Genomic DNA, 22,606 nt, shown 5'->3' on the forward strand with positions numbered 1-22,606 from the left:
CAGGTCTTGCGAGGAAAGGCAAGATTTCTCAAATGACAGCGGTAGCTGCCCAAGGCTTGGTCCTCCCTCAGCACCCCTCATACTACATCTTCTATCATACTCATCGACTCCCATGGCATCTGTCGTAGCTTCTTGCCAGGTAGGGTTGCTCCAAATACCTTCCAGCTATCCAGCTATCAGCACCACGCTCGGAATGTTGACCTTGTTTGGACTCCAGCTCACACTCCACTGACTGGTAACAACTATGCTTACCAGCAAGCCTCCGCTCTTTGTTTTCAACGGCTATCAAGGGCGCTGTGGGGAAGACATCTCTGGTCACTTTCCAAGGCATCGCCCATAATTACCCGGGCTTTAGACCAACCCTCCCCCCATCTCGTCCGAAACACCCGAACACACAAAAAATTGGCGCCGTATCTGCTTACTTCGCTGGAAAGGTCGTCGAAGAACGGTAATCTTGTGCCGCCCCTGCCACGTAAACGCCTGTCTTCTCTTTCCCGCCTACCCCTCGCGCTCGTATCCTCCGGCCTCGCTCCTCCCACGATACACAAAGGGGAGGTTTGCTCAAGTCAGTTCGATTTCTCCGTGTGCCACTGCTCAGGCGCCCTCTACTAGAAACGTTTGTTACTGTTGGGCTTCTGGGAATGCTGCCTCGAGGGGGCGCCGCGAGCGCTTGTTGTATTTCCTGGTAAAAATTATTTTAAGGCGTATTTTTTACGTGCTGTCGCAGGAAGCACCCTTGTATTTTTAATTAAAAGAACACTGCAAACGTCACTTAGGTATTGATGTTTTGTCTCAAATGTACCTAAAGTTTTTTTCTGCTTAATAATGCTTACAAGTTTACAGTAAAGATTGCACCAGATTTATTACTTTGGAAATATTTTACCGTTAAAAACGTCCTTCAAGAATGCCTTTCACTTTCAATTTTCTGATGGAGGCGAAAAGCAAAAACGCCCGTTTGCACGAGATTTCGGCGCACGTTAAATATCCCCAGGTGGTGAAAATTAAACCGGAGCCCTCCACTACGGTGCGCCTCATCGCCTGCGTTGCGTCGGCGCGGTAAACACTACAATCAATCTGTCCACTTTTGGCCGGGTGGCTGAATCAGGGAACATCCATGCATACATACATGCATACATACATGCATACATACATACATACATACATACATACATACATACATACATACATACATACATACATACATACATACATACATACATACATACATACATACATACATACATACATACATACATACATACATACATACATACATACATACAGACAGACAGACAGACAGACAGACAGAGACAGACAGACCAAAATTTCCGCGTTTATGTATAAAGAAAGACTTTAAAACTACTCTCCATAGGACCCGGCAAATCCTACATCGGGAAAACCGGCCGCGGTGTCAACAATTAGGCCTGTAAGAATAAGTTGACGTTCACAAACGATCGATGTGCGCAGCTGTCGGCGCACTACGCTGTTTGCCACTGCTTGCTTGCCTGCTTCCTCCAAGTGAGAGTTGGCGGGCGTATAAATTTGGCCCCTTCGGAGTTATTTTTCAATGAAAAGCGAAGCGAAGATAGTGTCACTATGACGTCAGTTTGTTTGCAGGAGCGCGAGTTCAAGCTACTATGCAGCAAACAATAGCGTGACACGTGACAGGTTTTGTTCGCCCGCATGGGCGGTGCGCAGGCCTGCCTCTGTTGCCGAGGTTTTCATATATGCGACGACGTGTTCTATGTAAAACTCTTTGGTAGTGAGCGCTTGTCTCGTGTTTGTCCGGCCTGTCCTACTCCGCTATTGTTCTGTTGCTCACCGTGTCGTAAAAACGCACAGGGGTGATAACAACGCCCAGCAAAATAATATAAGACATGCGGTCTTCGTGACAACCAAGACTTGCATAAAACGGCTAGAGGAACCACAGGACCAAGCCCTATGGCTTATAAGCATCGAATTTTATTGACATGCGGAAGCGTGAGATAACTCCGTAGTTTTAAAGTCCTGTGTTGTCGTGGCCAAGAGGTGGAGCGCAAGATGACTAACGGCGCCAAGAACAAAAACAGGTCACAGAATGCATCCAGGGACTGACGTCAAATTTTTGAAGGGAGCTCCTGTAAAAAAGGCAAAATATTGAAGTTGAAAAGAGACTTTAATAAATTTGAGGCTGGCTGAAAATAGAATCCGTGCGTCCCAAATGCGAGACGAGCTGACGCCGCCAATGGCACGACGGCCCCTCGGCTTAATCTGATTAAAGATGCACCTTGTGAATGGATTGTGGCCTTCTAACTAGAAACGCGTGTGCCACACATGGACTGAGGCCTACATGAGTAATTTGAGCAAAGTAATCATTACGCGAGGTGCGAAATACGGCTCCGAGAAATGTCATCTTTGCTTGGTGCGTAACACTAGCACCATTATGTGGAATCCACTGATTAAAGTTGCTGCTTGGGCGAGTTGGTACATATTTTGGAAGGGTTTTATTCACTTCAGAAAAAAAAGAAAAAAAAAACCCGAGAAATGCACTTTGTGTTTTTGTTAACACGAAACTATTTTATTCCAGGATAAATAAATAAAGATTCCACCGATGTCATAACTGTCACGGAAATATTGCCAGTTCAACGGAGCAAGTGGCCTGTAGAGAGTGCACCCCTGCACACATGGTCTTCTTGAGGGGAAGCTACCTTTATTACAAAGGAGTACGCTATACTTACGGCTGTTCGTTTTTGAGTTTTATATTTTAACACGAAAGTGTTTTATGCCGGTATACACCAAGCTTTCGCTGACGTCATATCCGTCACGGAAATGATGCCAGTACACCTTTGCCGAAGCTACCCACCAGCAGGACGTCGCTCGCCAAGCACACCCACAAGACAGCCGCCGACTCGGAAATCCTGCTCAGCATCAGATTCGCTGCACATTTCACTTTCCTGTTTTACCGATTTCTATGACAGCGAAATCAACCAGGGTTTTCTTTTGTTTTTGCCATTTCTTTTATCCCCTGAACACCCCTTACCCAGTGCCGAGTAGCAATCCGGGCTCTAAGCCTGGATAACCTCTCGGCCTTTCCTTTCGCTTTTCTCCTCTCCTCTGCAGCGCTTTTAAATCCTCCAAAGAATTCACAGAAACCTGCGATTATACGGCACTTCCAACGCGAGCAGGGCAAATGCGGGTGCGTACCGACCAACGTTGCTAGATTCTAGAAACGTTCGTGACAGCCTGACGGTATGCCTGACGTTACGCTTCGAGCTTTCATGTGGTCGGCCGGAACCGCAGCGTGACATACCGTAGTTTGACGTTGTTTCGCATGTCGTAAGTTTAAATGTTGCGGCTGCTTACGGTAAGTATAGACATATGTTTAATTAGGCCGATTGGTCGAGGCTCTCAGCCATAGTAACGGAAAGAAGAAAAAAGCGCGAAGAGGAAATGATGTTGGTGGTGAAGAGAGGACGCGTTCGGCAAACGGGCACTAATGCTATCGGAATCACTACATCAAAACGAGGGCTTAGGTGGCCTCGTAATTTCCTTGAACTTTTTCGGCGAAATGGCAAAATGTCGGATGGCGCATATAAGTACGTGCTTCGATGGGATTCCAAGCACTTTGTTTCCAGGGCGATTGATTTACTGGCATCTCGACTCTAGCAAATTTCCTGCGAATTATCTACCCTGAACGGAAGCGTTTTCCGATTGGCTCCCAGTTTGCCGCCTCCTCCTCTGTTCACAAACTGATTACATGTGCATTCATAAACTTAAGAGGTTTTATGACATTTAACGGCACCGGTTCTATTGTTTTAGAGGCGAAGCCCCTTACGGGCTGGGGCTTTCGTCGTCGTCCTCGTAGTAATCGTCGTTCGTCTCGTAGTCACGGCACCTAAACACCTGGAAACTCATTTACGCCTCGCGCTGGAACGTAACGCGTACTAAAAAAATTCCCCGACACTCGTTCACGCCTCGCTCTAGAGCGCTTTGTAATGCGTACTAAAAAAAAAAAAAAACCGGGACACTCGTTTACACCTCGTGCTAGAGAGCTTCGTACTTCAAAGACAAGATACTTTTACACGAAACCCGTGTACGCCCGCCCCCCCCAGCCCCCCCCCCCCCCCCCCCCCCCCGAAACAACAGCGGTTTCGTCTAGTTAGCAAAAACACCAAGGTGCCAAAATTACATTTATACACTCTATGCTTCGCCACTCCGCAGGTTTCACGTGAGTGGAGATGGCCCGGGAGTTTTTATGCTTTTGAATTCGCCAAACAAGTTGCAGAGTGCATTGTTTTCTGCAGTTTGTTTTCCCCCCAAAAAAGTCGCAGTGTACATCTACGTTTATGTGTTAAGCCCGGAGACGCAATACGTTATTTCTATGTTGAGGCGGTATTTTGAAAATAGGCTGCTGCATTCATAACCCGTGCTATCTAAGCGCTGAAGGTCAGTGGAGTAAGCGAGACGAGCAGCAACGGTTTTATAGACACCTTGAACGCTACGCATGCCACCGAGAGTCCACTACTTTTCGTTCGATAAACCAGTGGCGAATTCGTGACAGTTATCAGGCGTTGCTTGATGCGTAACGCCAACGTTTTTGTAGAGCCCGCACTAAATTGGGCCTTACTCCCCCACCAGTGCAATGGGAAACGAAAACAATGACTCATCGGCACAGGCACCGCCGAGGGAAGAACGAACCCCGCTGCGCAAAAGTGGCGCTAGCTGAAATAGCGTATCCTGTCTTATCCCTTCGCGTATCCTGTCGCGTATCCTGGCAAGCGAGCCTGCCGGCACGCCTGCTCCGCCTGCTACTTTGCACACCCCAGTTGTCGCTGCCCCAATTCCAGCTTCAGGCAGGCTGTTGTTTCTCTGCGCCGCGGTTGTCGTCTCCCTTGAGTGTGAGGACGCCTTTCGCAAACGCTTGACTAGCCCAGCTGATAACCACAGCAGACGCGGATGGCTAGCGCCAACGGAAAGGGACTCAATGAGTCTAAACAAGCTCTGGCGTTAAAGTATATCCGAACTGTCCGCAAGTAACATGTATTGAGTAATATTCGCTGCTGTAATCTTCGTCGTGTAATAGTAAAAAATGATGTGCATAACTTTTTTCATAAAGCAATAGTTTACTTCAGAATTATTTTTTCGTTGTTTCCTTTAGCGAAACATATAAAAACCGGAAGCGTTTCGTTGGGGCGACTATTTCACAGGGTTCATATTTTGGCATATTACACACGTCACTCATCCCCCAGAATCACCATTGCTGCAAAGTGACAATGCGTTGACGACATAGGCACCGCTTCTATTGTTAGCTAGGATCGTTATCTAATATTTGTGATGCTCTACAAAAAGAAAGCCATACAACTAGTACGCTCCGCGCTGTGTGGTGCCTTTCTGCCTGTCGCGTCACTAGTTTTGCGCATTTTCTACTATAATGTCAAATAGGTTTTTTTGACGTACACTTGGTGATAGCCTATAAGCCGCTAACTGAAACACTAACTAAACACTAAAAGATCCCGGCCAACCTCCAATAACGTGAAACGTGGGGAGGGGCGAGCCATGCAGAGTATAAGTGTATTTTTGGCGCCTTGGCGTTTTCGGCAACGGAGATGAACCGTTCTGGGGTAGAGATATACATACAGCTTTGCTGTAAAACTCTCGTTTCTTTGAAGCACGAAGCGTTCTAGCGCGAGGCGTTGGAAAAATCAGTGTCCCGGTGTGTTCTTTCAGTACGCGTTATGTCCTAGCGCGAGGCGTAAACGATTGTCCCTATGCTTTAGTGCCGTGACTACACCGACGATGATATGAGACGACGACATGGGACGACGACAAGAGACGCCAACAGCCCAAGCCCCTAGGGGCTTGGCCTCTAAAAGGTGACACCCAAGGGCCAGAGAAAATGCAGATTGCAGCTGTTTATGGGGTGGGCGTTTGGTTTGTTTCGTGCTGATGTGCGGTCAACCCATTCCGGTTATGCAACTTCCCAACCACGAAATTTCGCCAGCTCATGTTCTTATCGATTAGGCATAACGGTTGCCTGAATTCCAATCTGGCATTGTAACTGCGGAGCTGCGAGCAAAACCTTGCACAACCTGTAGTCATTGTCTTCACTACAAGAGCGCGGGAAATGTGGGATACAACGTATCTTCTCTAAGTAGCTTCTAACGGCACCCAGCACTCATACCCTAAAGTTCAACCAGTTAAGATAAAAGGGTATCGCACGTATTTTTCTCGTCCTTGCCTACTGTTCTTAACAATTCTACTAAACTTTTCGTGAACTAGTACAGTTAGTTTGTTTCCTGCACAAAAATCGCAAAAAACTTGCTAACAGCACCTTGTTTAAAAAAGAGTGGTACATAATTATTTCAAATACCTTTGTCAGTGAGAATGTGATGATGGGGTATTTAGAATATAACTCAATGTTTTCAGCAAAATTAACACACCTGTGTGAGTAAGTCCTGCGTATTCGTTGAGTTTTCAACTTCGATTCTCGCGTGGTTTTTAAAAGCAAATTTTACAAGGAAATCTAAAGACGGCGCTAAAAATAGAGGCACTGCTGCTAAAAACAAGTGAGCCAGCCATGACCTTCTGACCAAGATTTTCTTGGTCCTCACTGCCAACACAAACATCATGATACGTAGAGGGCCCTCTGGTGGGTTCCTCGAAAAAGCCGACAAACAAGCGTGCGCAGACCCGAAGGGAAGAAACACGGGACGATCTCCCACGCGAGCTGTCTTCTTCAGTGTGGCGTGTTCTTCCCTGGTCGGTCGCCACGTCGCCTTCTGTTTGCCTCGTGACCACCAAATGACGGGGGAGTCGGGCTGAGCCGGTGGGAAGCAGAAGGCGTCAATCTGGCAGACCCGGCTGTAAGGGCCGGAAGTGCCGAGCATCCGCTCCGGCAAGGCACTTCCGGCTGTTGTTTCCGCATCAGGGTGCTCCATCTAGACACACAATCAACGCTCGGCAAAGACAAGAATCTCCAGAAGCAAACAATGGAACTGCCGCCGCATGATCTCTTCTGCTAGACTCTTCTTTTTCCTTTTTTTTTAACTTTCACAATGCCTTCTTTCCGTGTGGGTGATTGAGTAACCGGAAAGCGTTCTTTCTTATCGTGCCGTAATTCAGCATTTAGGCGCGCATCAGCTATTTTTCCTCCTTTCTTTGGGATGGTTTAAACCTTGACGCTGCCATTTGGTATTTTGCTATGTACTATTTCAAGTCAAGGCTCTTTTGTTTACCCATGTCGCCGATTTCTCTCATTGCGCCCTTTATAAGTTTGTTGCGGTTGTTAGCGCCCCGATGCATGTGCCTGTCTTTTGCATAAAATACCGGTATGTGCGAGCAGCTCACGGCAAGCTTTTCATCCTGTCATAGACTCTGCATAAAGACCATTATACATTTCCAGGCATGCAGCTTTAAAGGAAAACAGCTCTTAAATCATATGTCTGAACGAGTTTGAGCAGAAACCTGTAGTTTCCTTTTGCCGAGGTAAATTGTATTTATAGATAGAAGTAGCTGTTTTGCAGTTCCTTTAGGGCAATTTTGCAGATGAGTTGGTTCTTATCTCTGTTATGAGCAATAAACATCCTTGAAAAAACCAAGTTCGCCTCGAAAAACCAATGACCACAGAAAAAGGGAACTGCTGGTGTATTTTACGCTTTCTTCCTCCTCCTTTTCTTCCGTTCCAGTTTCTGCCATTTTCAACACCACCCCCAGGCGCAGGGCATCACCGGGCCTGGAATCCGCCTTATGACGTAAGCCCTTTTCTTCCCAACTCGAACAATGAACCTCATTGAGTTTCGAAGCCGGCAGTCGCGACTGACAAGAGTGGCCGGCATTTTAAAGAGCCTGGCTAGTAAATAACTCATATAGTGTCATTTGCCTGTGATGGGCAGTTACTGACAATCTCCTAGTTTTTGCACCGCCAACATATCCCGCTTAGGTGGCGTTTTGGAAGGGGTAAACTGAAGCGTGCAAAAGAAAAAAAAAGAAAACAGAGGAAAGGAGAGGGGGGGGGGGGTGGCTTATTAGTACTTAAAGTCAAGTCGGTAGCCGCATAGAGGAAATTGACGTTTTTAGCTCATAAAACAGTCCATAGAGCGATGCAAAAGTCGGCCAGTACAGAAAATTTTGTTGCATATAGTGATTTTTGATTGGTACTGAAAGTTTTAGCAGCGGCCAATACAATTTCAGGATGTGAATTTCCGCTGAAATGTTATAATATTTCAGCTAACGACTGCGAGAAACGAGAATTGCTTGTTCCCTTTGCTAAAAGGTAATTCACATGATGAAGGTATGCTGACCTCTTGCGACGGAGCCGACTGACAGATTTTAACTTACGCCACAGCACGCATACAAAATGTGCATCAAGCGTTACGTCCAGCCTCGTAATTTCTAAACCCCCCCCCCCCCCTTCCCCTTCCTATTGTGCACTGCGGCAAGGAAGACCCACGAAATTGTTTTGGGGCCTGGTGTTATTCGCAAAAGCATGTAACTTTAAGAGACAAAGGGTGAAGGTGTTGGGATTTTTTTCGTTGCGAAATATGATAACCCCCAAGAAAAAGCATGGCCGCCGAAATAAATTTTCGCTGTGTATCGATCGGTGTGTGCTTCTTAATTGTGTCCTAGCTTTATTTGTTGAGAACGTCCGGGTACCTTGCCGTCGTCACCCTTTGGAGCGGGCTCCCTTGCCCTTGAAATATGACAGGATTCAGCTTCCGGCAACAAAAAGTGGACACTGCTCCCTACATAACGGTTTGCGCTCAAGGTATGGATGTTGTCTCAGGGACCGCGTTATTAAAATAAATGTGTACTGAAAAACAAATCAAATAACAAAGAAGGAAAGGAAAAGTGCGAGGACAACGTGGACTGAGGTCGTACGCAACAACAAAACAAAAGGAATGAAAGCAGAAATCGCTCTTTCATGCAGTTGTGTGTCGTTACCGAAACGATCAAAGCTGCCGCCGGCGATGTTGCCTGCCGGCTGTAGCATCCTTCCAAAGAGAACAGCTGGCGTTGTTGACAGTTTCTTCCTAAGCCTGCGGGTTCTCGCCCCGCGGCTATTTCTTTATCATCACCGCTGAGGATTCATCAGGAACGACCGTTTCGGCAAGAAAACTTGGACGTCATTTGCAACTGCCCTTCGGACATCCAACCCACGCCCGGATCTTTAAGCGCTTTTTTTTATTCTCTTCCTGTTCCTCATCGCGAAAAAAAAAATGGGGGGGGGGGGGGGTAAGGGTGAGGGTGGGTAGTAAGCACTTTAGCTTCGCTAAGCATATATTACGTGAAGCATGTTTTGCCGGACCGCAGCAGGATTTTGTGCCACTTTTTTTGGAGCCGCCTGTTTTTCTTCGAAGAAGTTTTCAGTGGCCGTTGCAAAAGTAATTATTCTATAACTGAAAGCGTGAACGTGAAGCGTTTAAAAGCAGCACCTTACCAAACTACTACGTACTGGTCACCCTGCTCGCGTACATGTTGACAATGTTTAACGCAAAGCAGGCAGAAGATAAGTGCAGAAACATATATTATAGCGTTCTTTTTAATTAAATATCTATCCTCGTATTTTTCTTACGAAATCAAATGAAAAACGGGTTAACACGGTGTCGAAAAGAGGAGTCATCAAGGCGCAGCAAAAACACATGTGTCGGATCGAGCGCACTGAGTAAAACAAGAACAAAATTTAAAGAAAAGGTCTTTGATTCGCTCTATGAACTCGAAATAAGTTTTGATAGCTGAACGTTTTCACCGTCAATCTCAGCGGTATTGAAGTGACAGTTTTACGGCCCTAACACCAAGTTGCTTCAATATTGTGTTATGTGTTTTGGACGTTTCATTTATGAAATTGCCATACTAAATCCCGCACGCTTAAAGCAGTAATCGCGGCGCTTACAGAATTGTGCTGTTTACACAATGCCAAATACAGTGATTCTTCATGTTCGCTGAAGGTGGGGAACATCAAACCTTTGAACCTCCACCTCAGCCAAGGCTCTCTAAAAAGCAACAGACAGTTTTTCGCCTCGTTCAATCTGGATCTTTTTCCCAACCAAGAAGACTTTACCTCATGTTCCCGGAGCAGTACGCTGCCGAATGCAAATTTTGCAAAAAAAATAATAATAACCAGCATGACTCCGCCACATAATTGGGGAATGCGACTTCAGCTCAGGAAATCCACCACTCCTTTATCTATACCCCCATCCCCTCTTAAAGAGGGCAATAAAAGATTTTCATGTCCAGCTTCTCACTGGCGGCTCAGCGTGCGCTGGTTGACAGGGCGCAAGTGGTCATGACGTCATATGGGTTCCAGTGAATGACGAACCTCTCCGAAAGGGCCACAGGACCCGCTTTAACGACCAATAGGTGTATTCTCTCTCTCTCTCTCTCTCTCTCTCTCTCTCTCTCTCTCTCTCTCTCTCTCTCTCTCTCTCTCTCTCTCTTGGCAAAAGAAATTGCAGATGATGCCTGGAAAGGCTCCAGGGAAGCTAGTAACTATTTTACATGAAAGACGGAAATATACCTTAAATTGCACACACAAAAGAAAAATAAACGAAAGGAACAAAATAGCGGAGCGTACATCAGACATTTGAATGCTTTTCCCAAAAGACGCTTTAGCACGAAGTGTTTTTATGCGCTTCTGATCTCGATATACGCAAATGAGCATGCCTCGCAATCCCGTCGCCATACTCTCCTGCTTTGTAGGCATGGGCGATTTGACCGTCAACGTGACATACTTGCATTACTTTGGATAGTATTTTCGCTCAAGAACTTCAACTTGAAAAAGAAAAACAACCAAAAGGACGATTTTAGAAATAAAATGCGCAATTGGTCTCCTAATAGAAGACATGGCCACGGCCACGTAACTTTTAGTGTTCTTCATTTCTGTAGGCAGTGCGGGAGAATTAGGTTTTCATGAAATATAACTGCGCATTCATGTTCAGACGCATACACAAAAAAAATAGGTGTAAATTAAGCGCTTGCACGCACAGAGACACTAGGCAATCGCTTATGTTCATTGTGCTTTGATAAGAGCCGATAAAAACTATCTGTGTTTCCTTTCATTTCTTTTGTGCCTAACCCGTTGTCTACCTAAGACGTGCGGACGGCAAGGGTCTTTTGTCAGCGCAATCATTGGCCATCTAGTGGAGCGCCGTTCATCCTCGTCTTCTTTTTTCCCTCTTCAAACGACGCGAGAACAAGGCAGCTGCGAACACAGCACTGCCATCTCCCTGTATGCTTCGACCCGCTTTCAACTCCGCAGCGAGCATCTGGGTCACCGTTATAGGGCCTTATCAGATTAATGAACGCGCCGCTGTGGCGAGATCGGAAACAGTGTGCACGCACGACGGATGTCACATGAAGGAAACTGTGGGCGCCTTCAGCGGGCTCGAATATTCGCCTACACATGTCGCGTGCAGTTTGGCTTGATTGTGCCGGACGCGGACAAATTCGCTTTTAGCGTTAATCCGCCGCTTACGCGGCTGACGATGAAACATTTTAAAGATGACTTACGGGTGGGGTGCGCGCGCTTCTGCAATATGCAGGCCTCCATCCAAACAAGGAGTTCTAACGATTTGAGTTAAGAAATAAAAGTGTCGGCTGTTCGTTTCTTTTTTAACTCTTAACCACCACGGAAGTGTAGCGTCTAAGATTCTGAACGTACGCCATTGCAGATCACAGGTTCTATTCCCGGTCACAGTTACCGCAATTTTTCTTAATAAAAAAAGAGAGCTACATTCCTCTGTGTGATATTTCAGCACTTCCTAAAGAAATCACGAGAAAAAACATCTAGTTCCACTCTACGTCTTCGGAATAACGATCATGAAGCTTCTCACGGAGACTTTAATAAGGTGGTGTGTAAGGGAACTATAGAAAGGGTCCGACCTCTTAGCTATACATTCCCACAATAGAATTGCGATGTCGTGAGGCTAGTTTGCGCGATTCGCTGATACGCAATCACGCTGAGTTCGAACTGCAGGCCAGTGAAGCAACCGCAAATTTTAACAATATTTTTGGCTTACAGCTCTGTATCGCTATGATTTTTATTGAAAATATAGTTGCTTCGTAGTGGTAAAGCGATAAACAAACTTCTACGGTGCGAAAACGTCCCAAGAACCAGCATTATTCAAGTGTGAATGTATGACAGCCGGTGTAGCATCATATGCGATTACCGTTCGTACCTCCCGTATTGAATCGGCTTTGAGGGATGATATTGTTAGAAAATAAGAAAAGCTGACGGTATTTCTGGCGAGTGTACTGTCTAACAGCTGCTACCCAAGTACCTTACAAAGTGCTTTGTACTTGTGGTAAGTTGAAAGAGCTGGTAAAGTAAAGCTCGCCTTTTGGCCATTTCTCAGAATAAGAACAGGGTTTTGCCGATAAAGTGGGAGTAGGATGCGAGCTGCAAAACTTTCCGAATACGAAACTTTTTGTTGTCTTTGAAACTTTTTAAAGAACCGCTGGGTACGTAAGTAAGCCGCAGGAGTTAGACTCGAATGTACCCTGGTTTCTTTAAGTAAATACAAAAAGAAGAAAATATCGGAAGGCCAAGGTTTGCGAGAACGACGTCATTTACTGCATTAAACCGAGAAAGTCCATTTGTGTTACATAGAAGCAAATGATGTTGTTTAAACCAACACTTTTTTTCGAACCACTCAAGAATACTTTATTTTCAGGTCGTTAACATGTCAAATTCGGTGATCCCATCTAAAAGTTCACGGTTAAAGAATATACTAATGAGGCCACCGTTCCAGCTTGACCACAAAAGCAGCGCCTCATAGGAAACTTCCTGCAACGTTTAGGAAAAATTCCCTGGTAATTCAGAACTAATGCCGCAAAAAATGGTTTCAATATAGAAATAAAGGTTCTTAGTGGTACAGTGTGACGGGAAACTGTGCCCTTAACTGGGTCTGTGCAGGTGTACGAAACTTGAACATTGCGAAAGCGGATAACGCCATTTTTTTCCCATCGGGTAATATGACCCCCAATAGGCGCGCATTATTGTCATTATCGGCGTGTTGATGTATAGTGCAGGACGAGGCCTCTCACACAAACTTCAAACATCTCCAATCCCGAACCAGTCGAATCTTTCCAGCCGCCCGCTTCCATTCCCCAGGACAGTTGTACTGAACACACCCAGGAAACTCGTAGAATCAGCCGAGGACATAGATTAACAGTAAGTTCCTTTGATGACGAGAATCAGGCCTTTTAGCGTCAACATTCGGCATGTACTCACAAGTAGCTTCCAGAAGCTGCCGTGCTGGGGCTGTCGACTTTCTCAAATGCTCCCCTTACTCCCCCCTGACTCGTTAGACGTCAGGGGACAGTACTGCAGACCTCCGTTCAGTACTACTTTAAGGGCAACAATATAGCTCACTCCCTGGCCTCCAATTCCATTAGCCGGGCTCAAGGAGAAAGTTTTACCCCCGAGAAAGTTTACCCCCGCACTTATCGTTAGGTATCAATGCAAGCTCGAAAGAGAAATTATTTTCCGGGCCCAAATTCTCAAGGCGACAAGAAAACCTAATTGGTTACTGGTTACTTGGTTACCTACTTCGCCGGTTACAAACCGACACCTTCCCCCTCCAACCTGAATTCCTTTCAATTTCTTGAAATTTCTTACCAAGCATTTTCCGCAGTTACGCTTTCGAAACAATTTACGCACCCCCACTACACGCTGAATGTTCTCAAAAGATTAGTTATTAAAATTAAATTCTAAAAACAGTGCTGCAAACTAAGATCGTCCCCCATACAAGCAATGGGATAATGGGCAGTCCAACGCGCGCTTGATGGATCAGGTCACTCTGCGAAACCCATATAAAAACACCAGAAACACTCATAGAGTCACGAACTACATAGCTGCCGACAGACCTTTTGAAGCTCAGTAAAGTTTATCCTCCCCTCTGTCCCCCTCTCTCTCACTGTACTTGCAGCTACGGCTTCTGCCCTTCGCAGCCGCTAACCATTTCCCTTGCCGGTCTGTATGCCGTCAAAGACATTTTCCTAGCCAATGTGCCCGTGCTTCTTCCTCGATCGCCCTGTTGCACCGCATGCTGCCGTGCTCATCTTCCTCGCCTGTTCGCGTCTTCTAGCGACTACAACTTGGTGCCACAATGTCGTGCTTCTTATTTTCGCCTTTTTGGGTGTGTTGCCACGAGAATTCTGCTACTAACCTTGAGAAGCGCTTAAATCTTGAAAGCAACCATCCAGGCGTTCAAGATTGCCATCCCTTCGTCTGCCAGCCGAACGCGAAAAAGGTTTTTCGTTTTAACCAGCTTCTGGCTTAGGAATTCATTGTACTTGTTACGGGAGAGGAGTAGAAAATGTGAGTATATTTACTTTTAAAGCACCGCCTGAAGCATAACGAAACGCAAAAGACCGACGTATATAACACATTCTTCTATTCACTTTTTCCTTAAACAACTGCCTATCAGGCAACATTTTCAAAAGTCAAAAGCAGCGCCCTCCATACGCTGCATTTTCCGGAAAAATACAGACTGCTGAAATGGCGCGAAAATATACAAAAACGAGCTTTTTTATGTTGGCGCGTATATTTCTGCGTAAAAAAGCACTCCCGCTTCATGAAGGTGGCGCCAACATTTTCATGCACGACTAAACCCCTGGGCTGCTGGTCTTTCAGAATGACGTTAAAGCAATGAATTTCACATTTTCACAAAAATTTTGTTTCTTTTTTTTTATTTTCATCTCGCCTAGCAAGCCACGCGTAACGGCTCCGTTAGCATTGCCGTCACTGCTAAATTCATTATTTCTTTCTCGCTTTCTCTCATTCTCTCTATCTATCTCTTTAAAAATTCTCACTAAAAATATTAGGCCTAAAGTGCACAGTTTCGTTATCAGCGGAGGCTGTTCCCTAACGCAAAAAAACAAAAAACAAAATGCAACCACAGGGTTATTCTGAGCCAAATCGACAGTACCAGTTTGCACATTTCTCGTAGCTTTTGATATGAAAGTTCGCACCGACGTAATCCTTTCCAAAAATCAATGCCCAGCTTCGCCACAAATGTGCAAACTCTTATCACCGCCGACGCACAATATTTCCCCGCGTCGAGGAAATACGATTATTATTTGATCTACTGTTGCCTCACCTCGCAGAAGCACGATTTGAATATGAATGCAGCTACATTAACTGGAAAGGAACAAACGCGTCTGCTCCGAACAAGTGCGTGTGCCTTAGTATTGACCAGCCACGTTTCGATCTTCTTTTGCCTGGATGGGAAGCATATTTCACTGCCCGCCATATATTGGGAAAGCCCCAAAACTAAAAACCGGGCACCAAAGGTGTTTCTCTCTGACATTGGTGTACCTTTGATCGTTATGTCTCCAAGGTTTCTTTGATTTGTTTTGTTTTTGGGAGTGCGGCGTGCCCTTTGTTCTTAAAAGCGAATCTCGAAGTGGGTCGCCTTCCAAGGTTACGCCTCGGACACTGGAAGGCCCTCGGGAGACCCGGGTTACGCTACCGGGAATTGATATATTGATTGCCGCGTACGTGCGCAGCTTTATATATCCGCGGATGGAGCCCAAGGGCAGAAGGAAGGCAGGACAGAAACGCGCCGAGCCCTGCCAATAAAGTGCGGCGCGCACCACAAAGCACTCGTAACGAATGGTGCCCCCCACGCAGCGAGGGTACGTGTCTTCCCGCTCGGGCGTCTTACAGGGTCTCCCCCTCTCCCCGTCCCTGTTCCCTCCCAGGGGGACTGTGTGCGCTGTAGGTGTATGCGGTGTGGACAGGAGACGGAATAGTCTACGGCTCTGCCAGAACGGAGAAGCGGTGCGTCTTTAAACAGGCCGGTGAAGTGAACCGCCAAAAGGCGTTCGCAGAAGTAATTGCGAAAAACCTGACTGGTCCACAACCCAAAGGAAATTGATAATTTTCTTCACTTTAGTTCTTATTAGTGAAATGCGTGCAATTCTTGAAATATTGATTGATTGATTGATTGATTGATTGATTGATTGATTGATTGATTGATTGATTGATTGATTGATTGATTGATTGATTGATTGATTGATTGATTGATTGATTGATTGATTGTAGGGTTTAACGCTCCGTTGCAACGCAGGCGATGAGGCGCGCCGTAGCGGTGGTCTCCGGATTAATTTTGACCACCTGGGTATCTTTAACGTGCACCGAAATCACGTACACACGGGTGTTTTTGCTTTTGGCCTCCATCAGAAAATTCTTGAAATTTGTCGACGAGAAAAAAGTGGTGGTATTGTGAGTAGCTGAAGAGCACAAATGATAGAATTGCTGTGTCTGGAGTACCGTCCGACGGAAGCACACCGCTGAAGTGATGTCTAGCGGTTGGCGTTTTGTCGCTAACCACCGCGGCTGGCCCTGCTTTGCTGTCCCTGACCTAACTTAACCTAACCTAACCTAACACAAGGCATTTGAGGCAAGTATTTAAAACATCGCAAACTGACCTAAGCCACCAAATCATAATTGAAGCTAAAATTAGTAAGAAAATAACTGCCTCGAACCACAGCCCTCCGTATCACGAAGACAAGACAGAACCTCTACACTATATGGCATACTTTCTGATGCTGCCCAGCCTAGCCTCAAAGGGACCCTGCAACACTTTCGATAAACGCTTTCACTCTTTCTTTCGTGTCTGGAAGCACTGCCAAAGCTGCAGTTATTGCCAGCATGGAGCGGCACTGCGTGATTTGCTCGTCGCACCACATACGCGTTCCGTTTCTGCTTTGTTTTTGTGGCTTTATTTTTAAAGTTGCTATCGAAAAGCGTTCATTGCTGCAAGTGAAAGAAAACCGGCGAACAGCCGCTACATGGCCTCAGTGACGTAATTTAAGCCGTCGAAGAACGTCAATACCGGGAAAGAGAGAAAAATCTTTTGAGGGAATTTCCAAGTTATCTGATGTCCATAAAGCAGCACTTTTTGGCTGAGGTACTTTGCGACCCCCTAATCGAAGTACTGGGTGTGTTGGTTAACTACGTGCTGCAAACATTTAAGATTCCAAAAAAAAGTTGAAGTGTTGCAGGGTCCCTATAAAAATTCTGATGCCGTTGAATGGCACTCAAGCAATACCTAAGAGCCGTTGGAGGGCACTCTAGACACTGCGTAATAGTACAGTTCGTTTCAAAAGTTTGCAACCCAATTAAAAATACATTATACATGCATGCGAACCGTCGCGATTTCTTTTAAAATCCTTACTGAAATGACCTTGAGTGCAAGCGCACGCTACTTTGTGAAACAGCCTTTGAAACGCCGCTTTGTTTCAAATTGCCAACTGCGGCTGCAATGGCAATCGACCTGGCCCTATTTTGAAATATGGATCGAAGCTGAACAAGGTAGGATGGTTCCATGCTCATCAACAAACAAACAGAGCCTTATCTATTTCCTCGTACTGCGTCGTCCCATCCACACATTTGGCCAAAACAAACCTCCGGAACTTGACCCCGCCATGACTTTTCTCGCTATTGATTGGTATCCGTAAATCTTCGACATGGCTACACTAAGCGTTTTTTGTTATCCGCCTCAAAGGTAGCGTGGTCGGTTTCTTCGATTTTTTTAGTCTCGTGTCACGGCACAGAAAAGCCCGCCGCTTCGATGTGTCATTATTGCAGTGCGCGGCACAAGCTATAGTTGATCTCGGTGAGGGTCGTTTTGCTCTGTGCTATCGGGGCACTAAAGCGAAATGGAGAACCGTGTAGCTTGTGATATCCGAAGCATCGCATTGTTGATAATATACAAAACCATTCAAAGTTTCCTACAACGTTCGTTTATCTTGAATCCTCATGCTGCCCAATTTCGCTCAACAGGAGCCCAATGTCAAATAGGTTCTACAAAAGCGTGTCCCCTGGTCCATACGCAGCAGCGTGCGGGGCATTATACCTTTGTAGTTTAAGCTTAGGAATCGCAGTTGAATCTGCTAATATTTGTGCCATATGGCAACTTCGGGGCTGGAAAGAGCGGTCATTTTTCGTTTTCATGTTAATCTGCCAGCTGCACTTTTTTGACAGACGGGCGTTTTCCTCAAGACCTTTCCTTTTGAGGTGCATGTTGGGGCGCAAGGCACCTGTCGGGCTTAGAGTCGTAGAAAAGGCAGGAACAAGACGCCAGCCTACGTTTTACGGCGTTCAATAGGTTGCACGATACGGGGGGGGGGGGGGGTACCGATTGTATTTGTATTGCATTTATTGTTCCATTTTGGTAGTAGAGTGCAGAAATGATGGCGAGCAAAGCAAAAGAAGGTATACCCTCCTGTCACCGCTTGAGCAGCAAGAGAAGCAGTTGTAGTACACAAACAACATACAATTTACAAATAGTCTTCAGACATATGAAGAAATAAGAAAAAAAACACAAATTTCACTTCAATACCCGTAGGATAACGAAATGTATAACAATCGCGTCATAATAATTTTTAGTGACAGCACACATCAGCTCAAGCAACATAAGCCAATACAAGGAATCACGAAGACAAAGATGGCGCTTAAAAGTGCTGGGACATACAAACTTGCATCATTGTAATGATAACTCCTGCGGGGAACAAAACAGGACTCGAGCAGCACTTTTGAACTTGCGAACATTCCTGCATAAATTAATTTGCTGCAAGCTCGAAAGGTAAGAAGAGATGGAACTTCATGATTGCTTATTATGTAAATGGTAGGAACACGGAGAGGGTTGTGGCATGTCCACTGCTCACAGAGGAGCAGTTGAAAAACTATCAGGTTTTGGATAGAAATGGAAAACTACGAAATACAGTTTGGAAATGCCCCCACGTTTCGAAAAGCTAAACTATGCAGAAAACATGTTACGCAAACTCCCGTATTCCAAACTTGCAATAGAAAAAGCATTTTTTTGCGTGCAGATTATCTTGACAAACCACCTCGGGAATTTTCGCCTCGTTTCTCCCCACACGTGGTATCGTCTCGGAACATGTGTCTGTCAGGTGTTTTTATATCACGGAGCTGAGACTGCGTACCGCGTATAAATGGGACGTTACTCGCGGGCATGACTGAGAGTGTGGCGTCACATTTCTGCCGCCATGTGAAGCTTAAGGCCAACTGCGACCAAATTTTGTCTCGGCCAAATTTTCTTTGAACGTACAGTACGCGTACCGCCAAATCAACTGGGACATGACTGGTAGGCCCGTGAAATGTTTTGTTAATCAGTTGCAAACGTTTAAAGTATCTCCGTCGCAGGCGACGCTACACCTTCCGGGGGATCGCGCAAACAGCCATCAAGCGAAAGTGACACTGCGGCCGGCCGGGTACTTGTTCCTCCGGCCACAAGGAGAATCGGTCGAGCTTTGCCTAGCGCGCCTCTCCTAGGGCTGTTGCGAGCGCGAGCGTTTGCGCGTAGGTTTGCTCCGGCCAGCCGGACGATCTCTTGCTCGCTCGCCGGCTGCGATTGACGTCACTTCAGTCTGACCGTAATGGACGGGCTCGTCTCAATTTCGGTTTCACAATCACCGATATTTTCTGGTCGTTTGCGCCATGCACACGCGTGCTTCAGCTGTCATATTTTGTATCTTGCAGTCTTTTTAGGCAAGCTAGACGGAAGTAAGGTTTTCAAGAGGTCGAACTTTTGAGTGCGGCTGGCCTTTAAGGGTTTCAGTGAAGGGTACCTCAACGCAAAACAAAATGCGGCTATAAATTTCGGGTTCCCCACTTTAAATCCTGCAAAGACACAAAGTGTTGCTAAGCCGGATACGCCAGAAACGTGTCTAAGCTGAATTTGAAAAAAACGTTTGTATAGAACGGTAGACGGTGCGGTGTCTTTCTCCTGACACATACGTACAGAACAGTTATACAAGTCAGGCATTCGGTAATAAGCCACCACCGATCATGGCATGCACACTCACCTTGTTTTGTCGTTATGTAATGACCGTGCTTGAGCGCAGACCCGTTCCTTTCACCCCTCTTAAAAATTCATCGCCATTGCCCGCATACTAAACCCGCACAATGCCCTTGCATAAACAAGAAGTCGAGCGCAGAGAGGATGAGTAGGAAGTACGAATGTTCATTTCAAACATTTAGAGCAGGTAGGTGTGTGCCTCAATCCAGGTAGCCGGCTTTCGAAGTTTTAAACATAAAGTGGGGACTATTTTCCCCGCTCCATTGAAACGTTGCATTCGCCTACATTGAAAGATGCTGAATTATGCAGCTCTACACGTAACCTACAACTCATCCTAGCACTATGCTCAGTATTGTCCGTCCATATCGGAGACATGTCGGTCCATATTATTCTCTTCGTTCCCTTCCGTCGATGGAATTGCCGTATACTATCTGAACTTCAACTTCGCTGGGCTAAGTATAAAAAATTACAAGCGTCCCAAGATGTCCATCTAAAGCCACGTACTCTTCACTTCTCTTGTATCTTTCCCTCCTGACTGCTTCTTCCTTCCTTCCTTCTTCCTTCCCTTCTCGTCTCCAGTAGAGTAACGCCTAGGTATAACCGCATATGCAATAAAAGCTGTCTGCTTTCAGTACATGCCTTTTTCCTCTTTCTCTCTTTTCACTTCAATCGTCAATACAACGCCTATGGTAACGAATTCAACCCAAGCTTCTCTTTTAGTAGCACGAGGATTGACCAACACAAACATGGCGTGTCCACATCAGCGACCCGACCCCATTTCGGACGAAAAGGTGAACTGTCAACTGTTCAACATACCCTTCATAGATGTCGTTGGGCTTCAAGCTTCACAGAGAGAAAGTTAGAAAGATGGGGACGTGGAACTTCAAAGACAAACGCTGAACTACTGTACATCTCTTTCACTCAAGAGCCTTCGTGCTCCAGAGGAACAGAAAGACGCAGCGTCGATAACCTTCATGTGGACAAAGACGAGCAGACATCCGAAGTTACTCGAGCAGCAGAGGAAAGCAAATAGACCCAACTTTACGTCCCTTCACCCACATTTGTAGTGCAAGTTAGAGCTAGTCGTCGACTAACTTATTGCGTGCCCGCGGCAGCTGATACAAAAAAATTACTCCCACCTCCCCTCGCGGGAACCCCTGTGTAGATGCGAAGCATAGGGGGTTCTGTAGTTGTTTCCGTTAGGTTGATTCTCCCATCGCGTGAAACGTGCCGTGAACCCCCTGCCGCGGCTATGACGCTACGTGGCGCGGCTATGACGCAACACAATCCAACACAATCCACTTTAATCCAATCCAATCCAAATCCAAATCCAATCCAACCCAATCCAATTTATTCCAATCCAATCCAAATTCAATCCAATCCAATTCAAGCCAATCCAATCCAATCCAATCCAATCCAATGCCCCTCGCGAGAGAGTGTTCGCTATCGGAGAGGAGAGGGGGTGAGCGGCGGAGAGCGCAGCTAGTGCGGCGAGGAGAATGGGGGAGGGGTGTGGGCGGACAACGACAACGCCGTATGGAGGGACAAGGCGAGTGAATGAGATGCCGTCGCATCTAAAATCCCCATATTGGCTACAAGAAGTATTAGTATTTGCGCGCCCTTTGGGTAAAAACAAGCCATACCTGGAGCAAGCAATAACGGCAGTAGAGTAGAAATTTGGGCTTGTTGAATCATAAATTTTAAACTATAGTGCCGAAGACAGGGGAAAGATGTGGTTGATCCCGCTTTCATAGGAACCGGTAAAACACGAAAGTGAATTGCGCTTTCACAGGATCAGTTGAATGTTTTTTCTGCATCGATATGAACTTCCTCATCGCTATTTATATTTCGTCGGTGTGACACCGTCAGACTCATCAACATTAGACACTGGATTGCAAGCGCCGGTACACTGCGTAAACCCGAATGAAACCACACGCGCTCGCAAACCATGCGAACGAAACCGAACTGGTTGCCAGATAATAGTTTGGTGAACTCACGGTGCGCTGCAGCAAAAGAGCATGACTTGCGGGGCTGTCTTGTGTGTCGCTTTGGCAAATTGGCGACCACCGCGTTCCTGCTCCGTGGAGTGTTCGGCAGACGGTTGCGTGGCGACGAACTCAGCTGGCGCCAACTATCGGCGCTCATTAGCATCGTGATGCACTACTTCACTTCACCTCTCTTAGACAGCAGCACCACCTAAATGGAGCAGGTTATAGGAAGGATATATGTTATAGGAAGGATATATGGCGCGTTCATACATCTTCCAGCGCTTCAGCTCATAGCGCAGTGGGTAAAGCGTCTGTCACCTCCCGTTGCGGCGACGGAGACGCCGGCTCGAATCCTGGCGCCGCCGCGTCAACGGAACTTTTTCTGGCGATGTCATTTCCGTGACGGATATGACGTGAGTCAGATCTTGGTGGATCCAACCATCTTGGGTGGATCCCGGAATAAAACACTCCCGTGTTAAAAACGAGCAGACGCACGCCAGGACAGCGATGTGTGTCTACTCGTTTCTTGTTTATGGTTTTCTGCTCTACTGTGTGGGAATGAGGTTTTTGGCGTAAATGGTGTAACGTTACTACCGTTCAACTAAAATCAACGTGGGAACAACCACATAGCGTCAATATAGTTCAATGCAGATTGGTTATATACTCGCAGTTTTATTGTGCCGGATAATCCTTTTGAAGTTGAAGTAAATCTCCTGACATCAAACCTACGGAATTTCGGCCTCGAAGTTTGCACGGTGGCCAAAAAGTTGGCTCCAATTCACGCTGTGAAGGTGGCTGGAAAGCAAAGCTTTA

At 46.2% G+C, this 22,606-nt stretch overlaps 1 protein-coding gene across 1 annotated transcript in view; it reads left to right on the top strand.

Moving 5' to 3' along the window:
- The window catches only part of LOC144144862 (uncharacterized), a 665,482-nt gene that overhangs the window by 296,407 nt on the left and 346,469 nt on the right, over positions 1–22,606 (top strand). The window contains exon 3 of the mRNA XM_077676352.1: positions 7,665–7,730. Coding sequence (XP_077532478.1) covers positions 7,665–7,730 — 66 coding nt within the window. The remainder of the gene's footprint in view (positions 1–7,664; positions 7,731–22,606) is intronic.

This window comes from Haemaphysalis longicornis, unplaced genomic scaffold, assembly GCF_048455015.1.
Source record: "Haemaphysalis longicornis isolate Haplotype H1 unplaced genomic scaffold, Haemaphysalis longicornis Haplotype H1 scaffold_7, whole genome shotgun sequence".
Classification (NCBI taxonomy): domain Eukaryota; kingdom Metazoa; phylum Arthropoda; class Arachnida; order Ixodida; family Ixodidae; genus Haemaphysalis; species Haemaphysalis longicornis.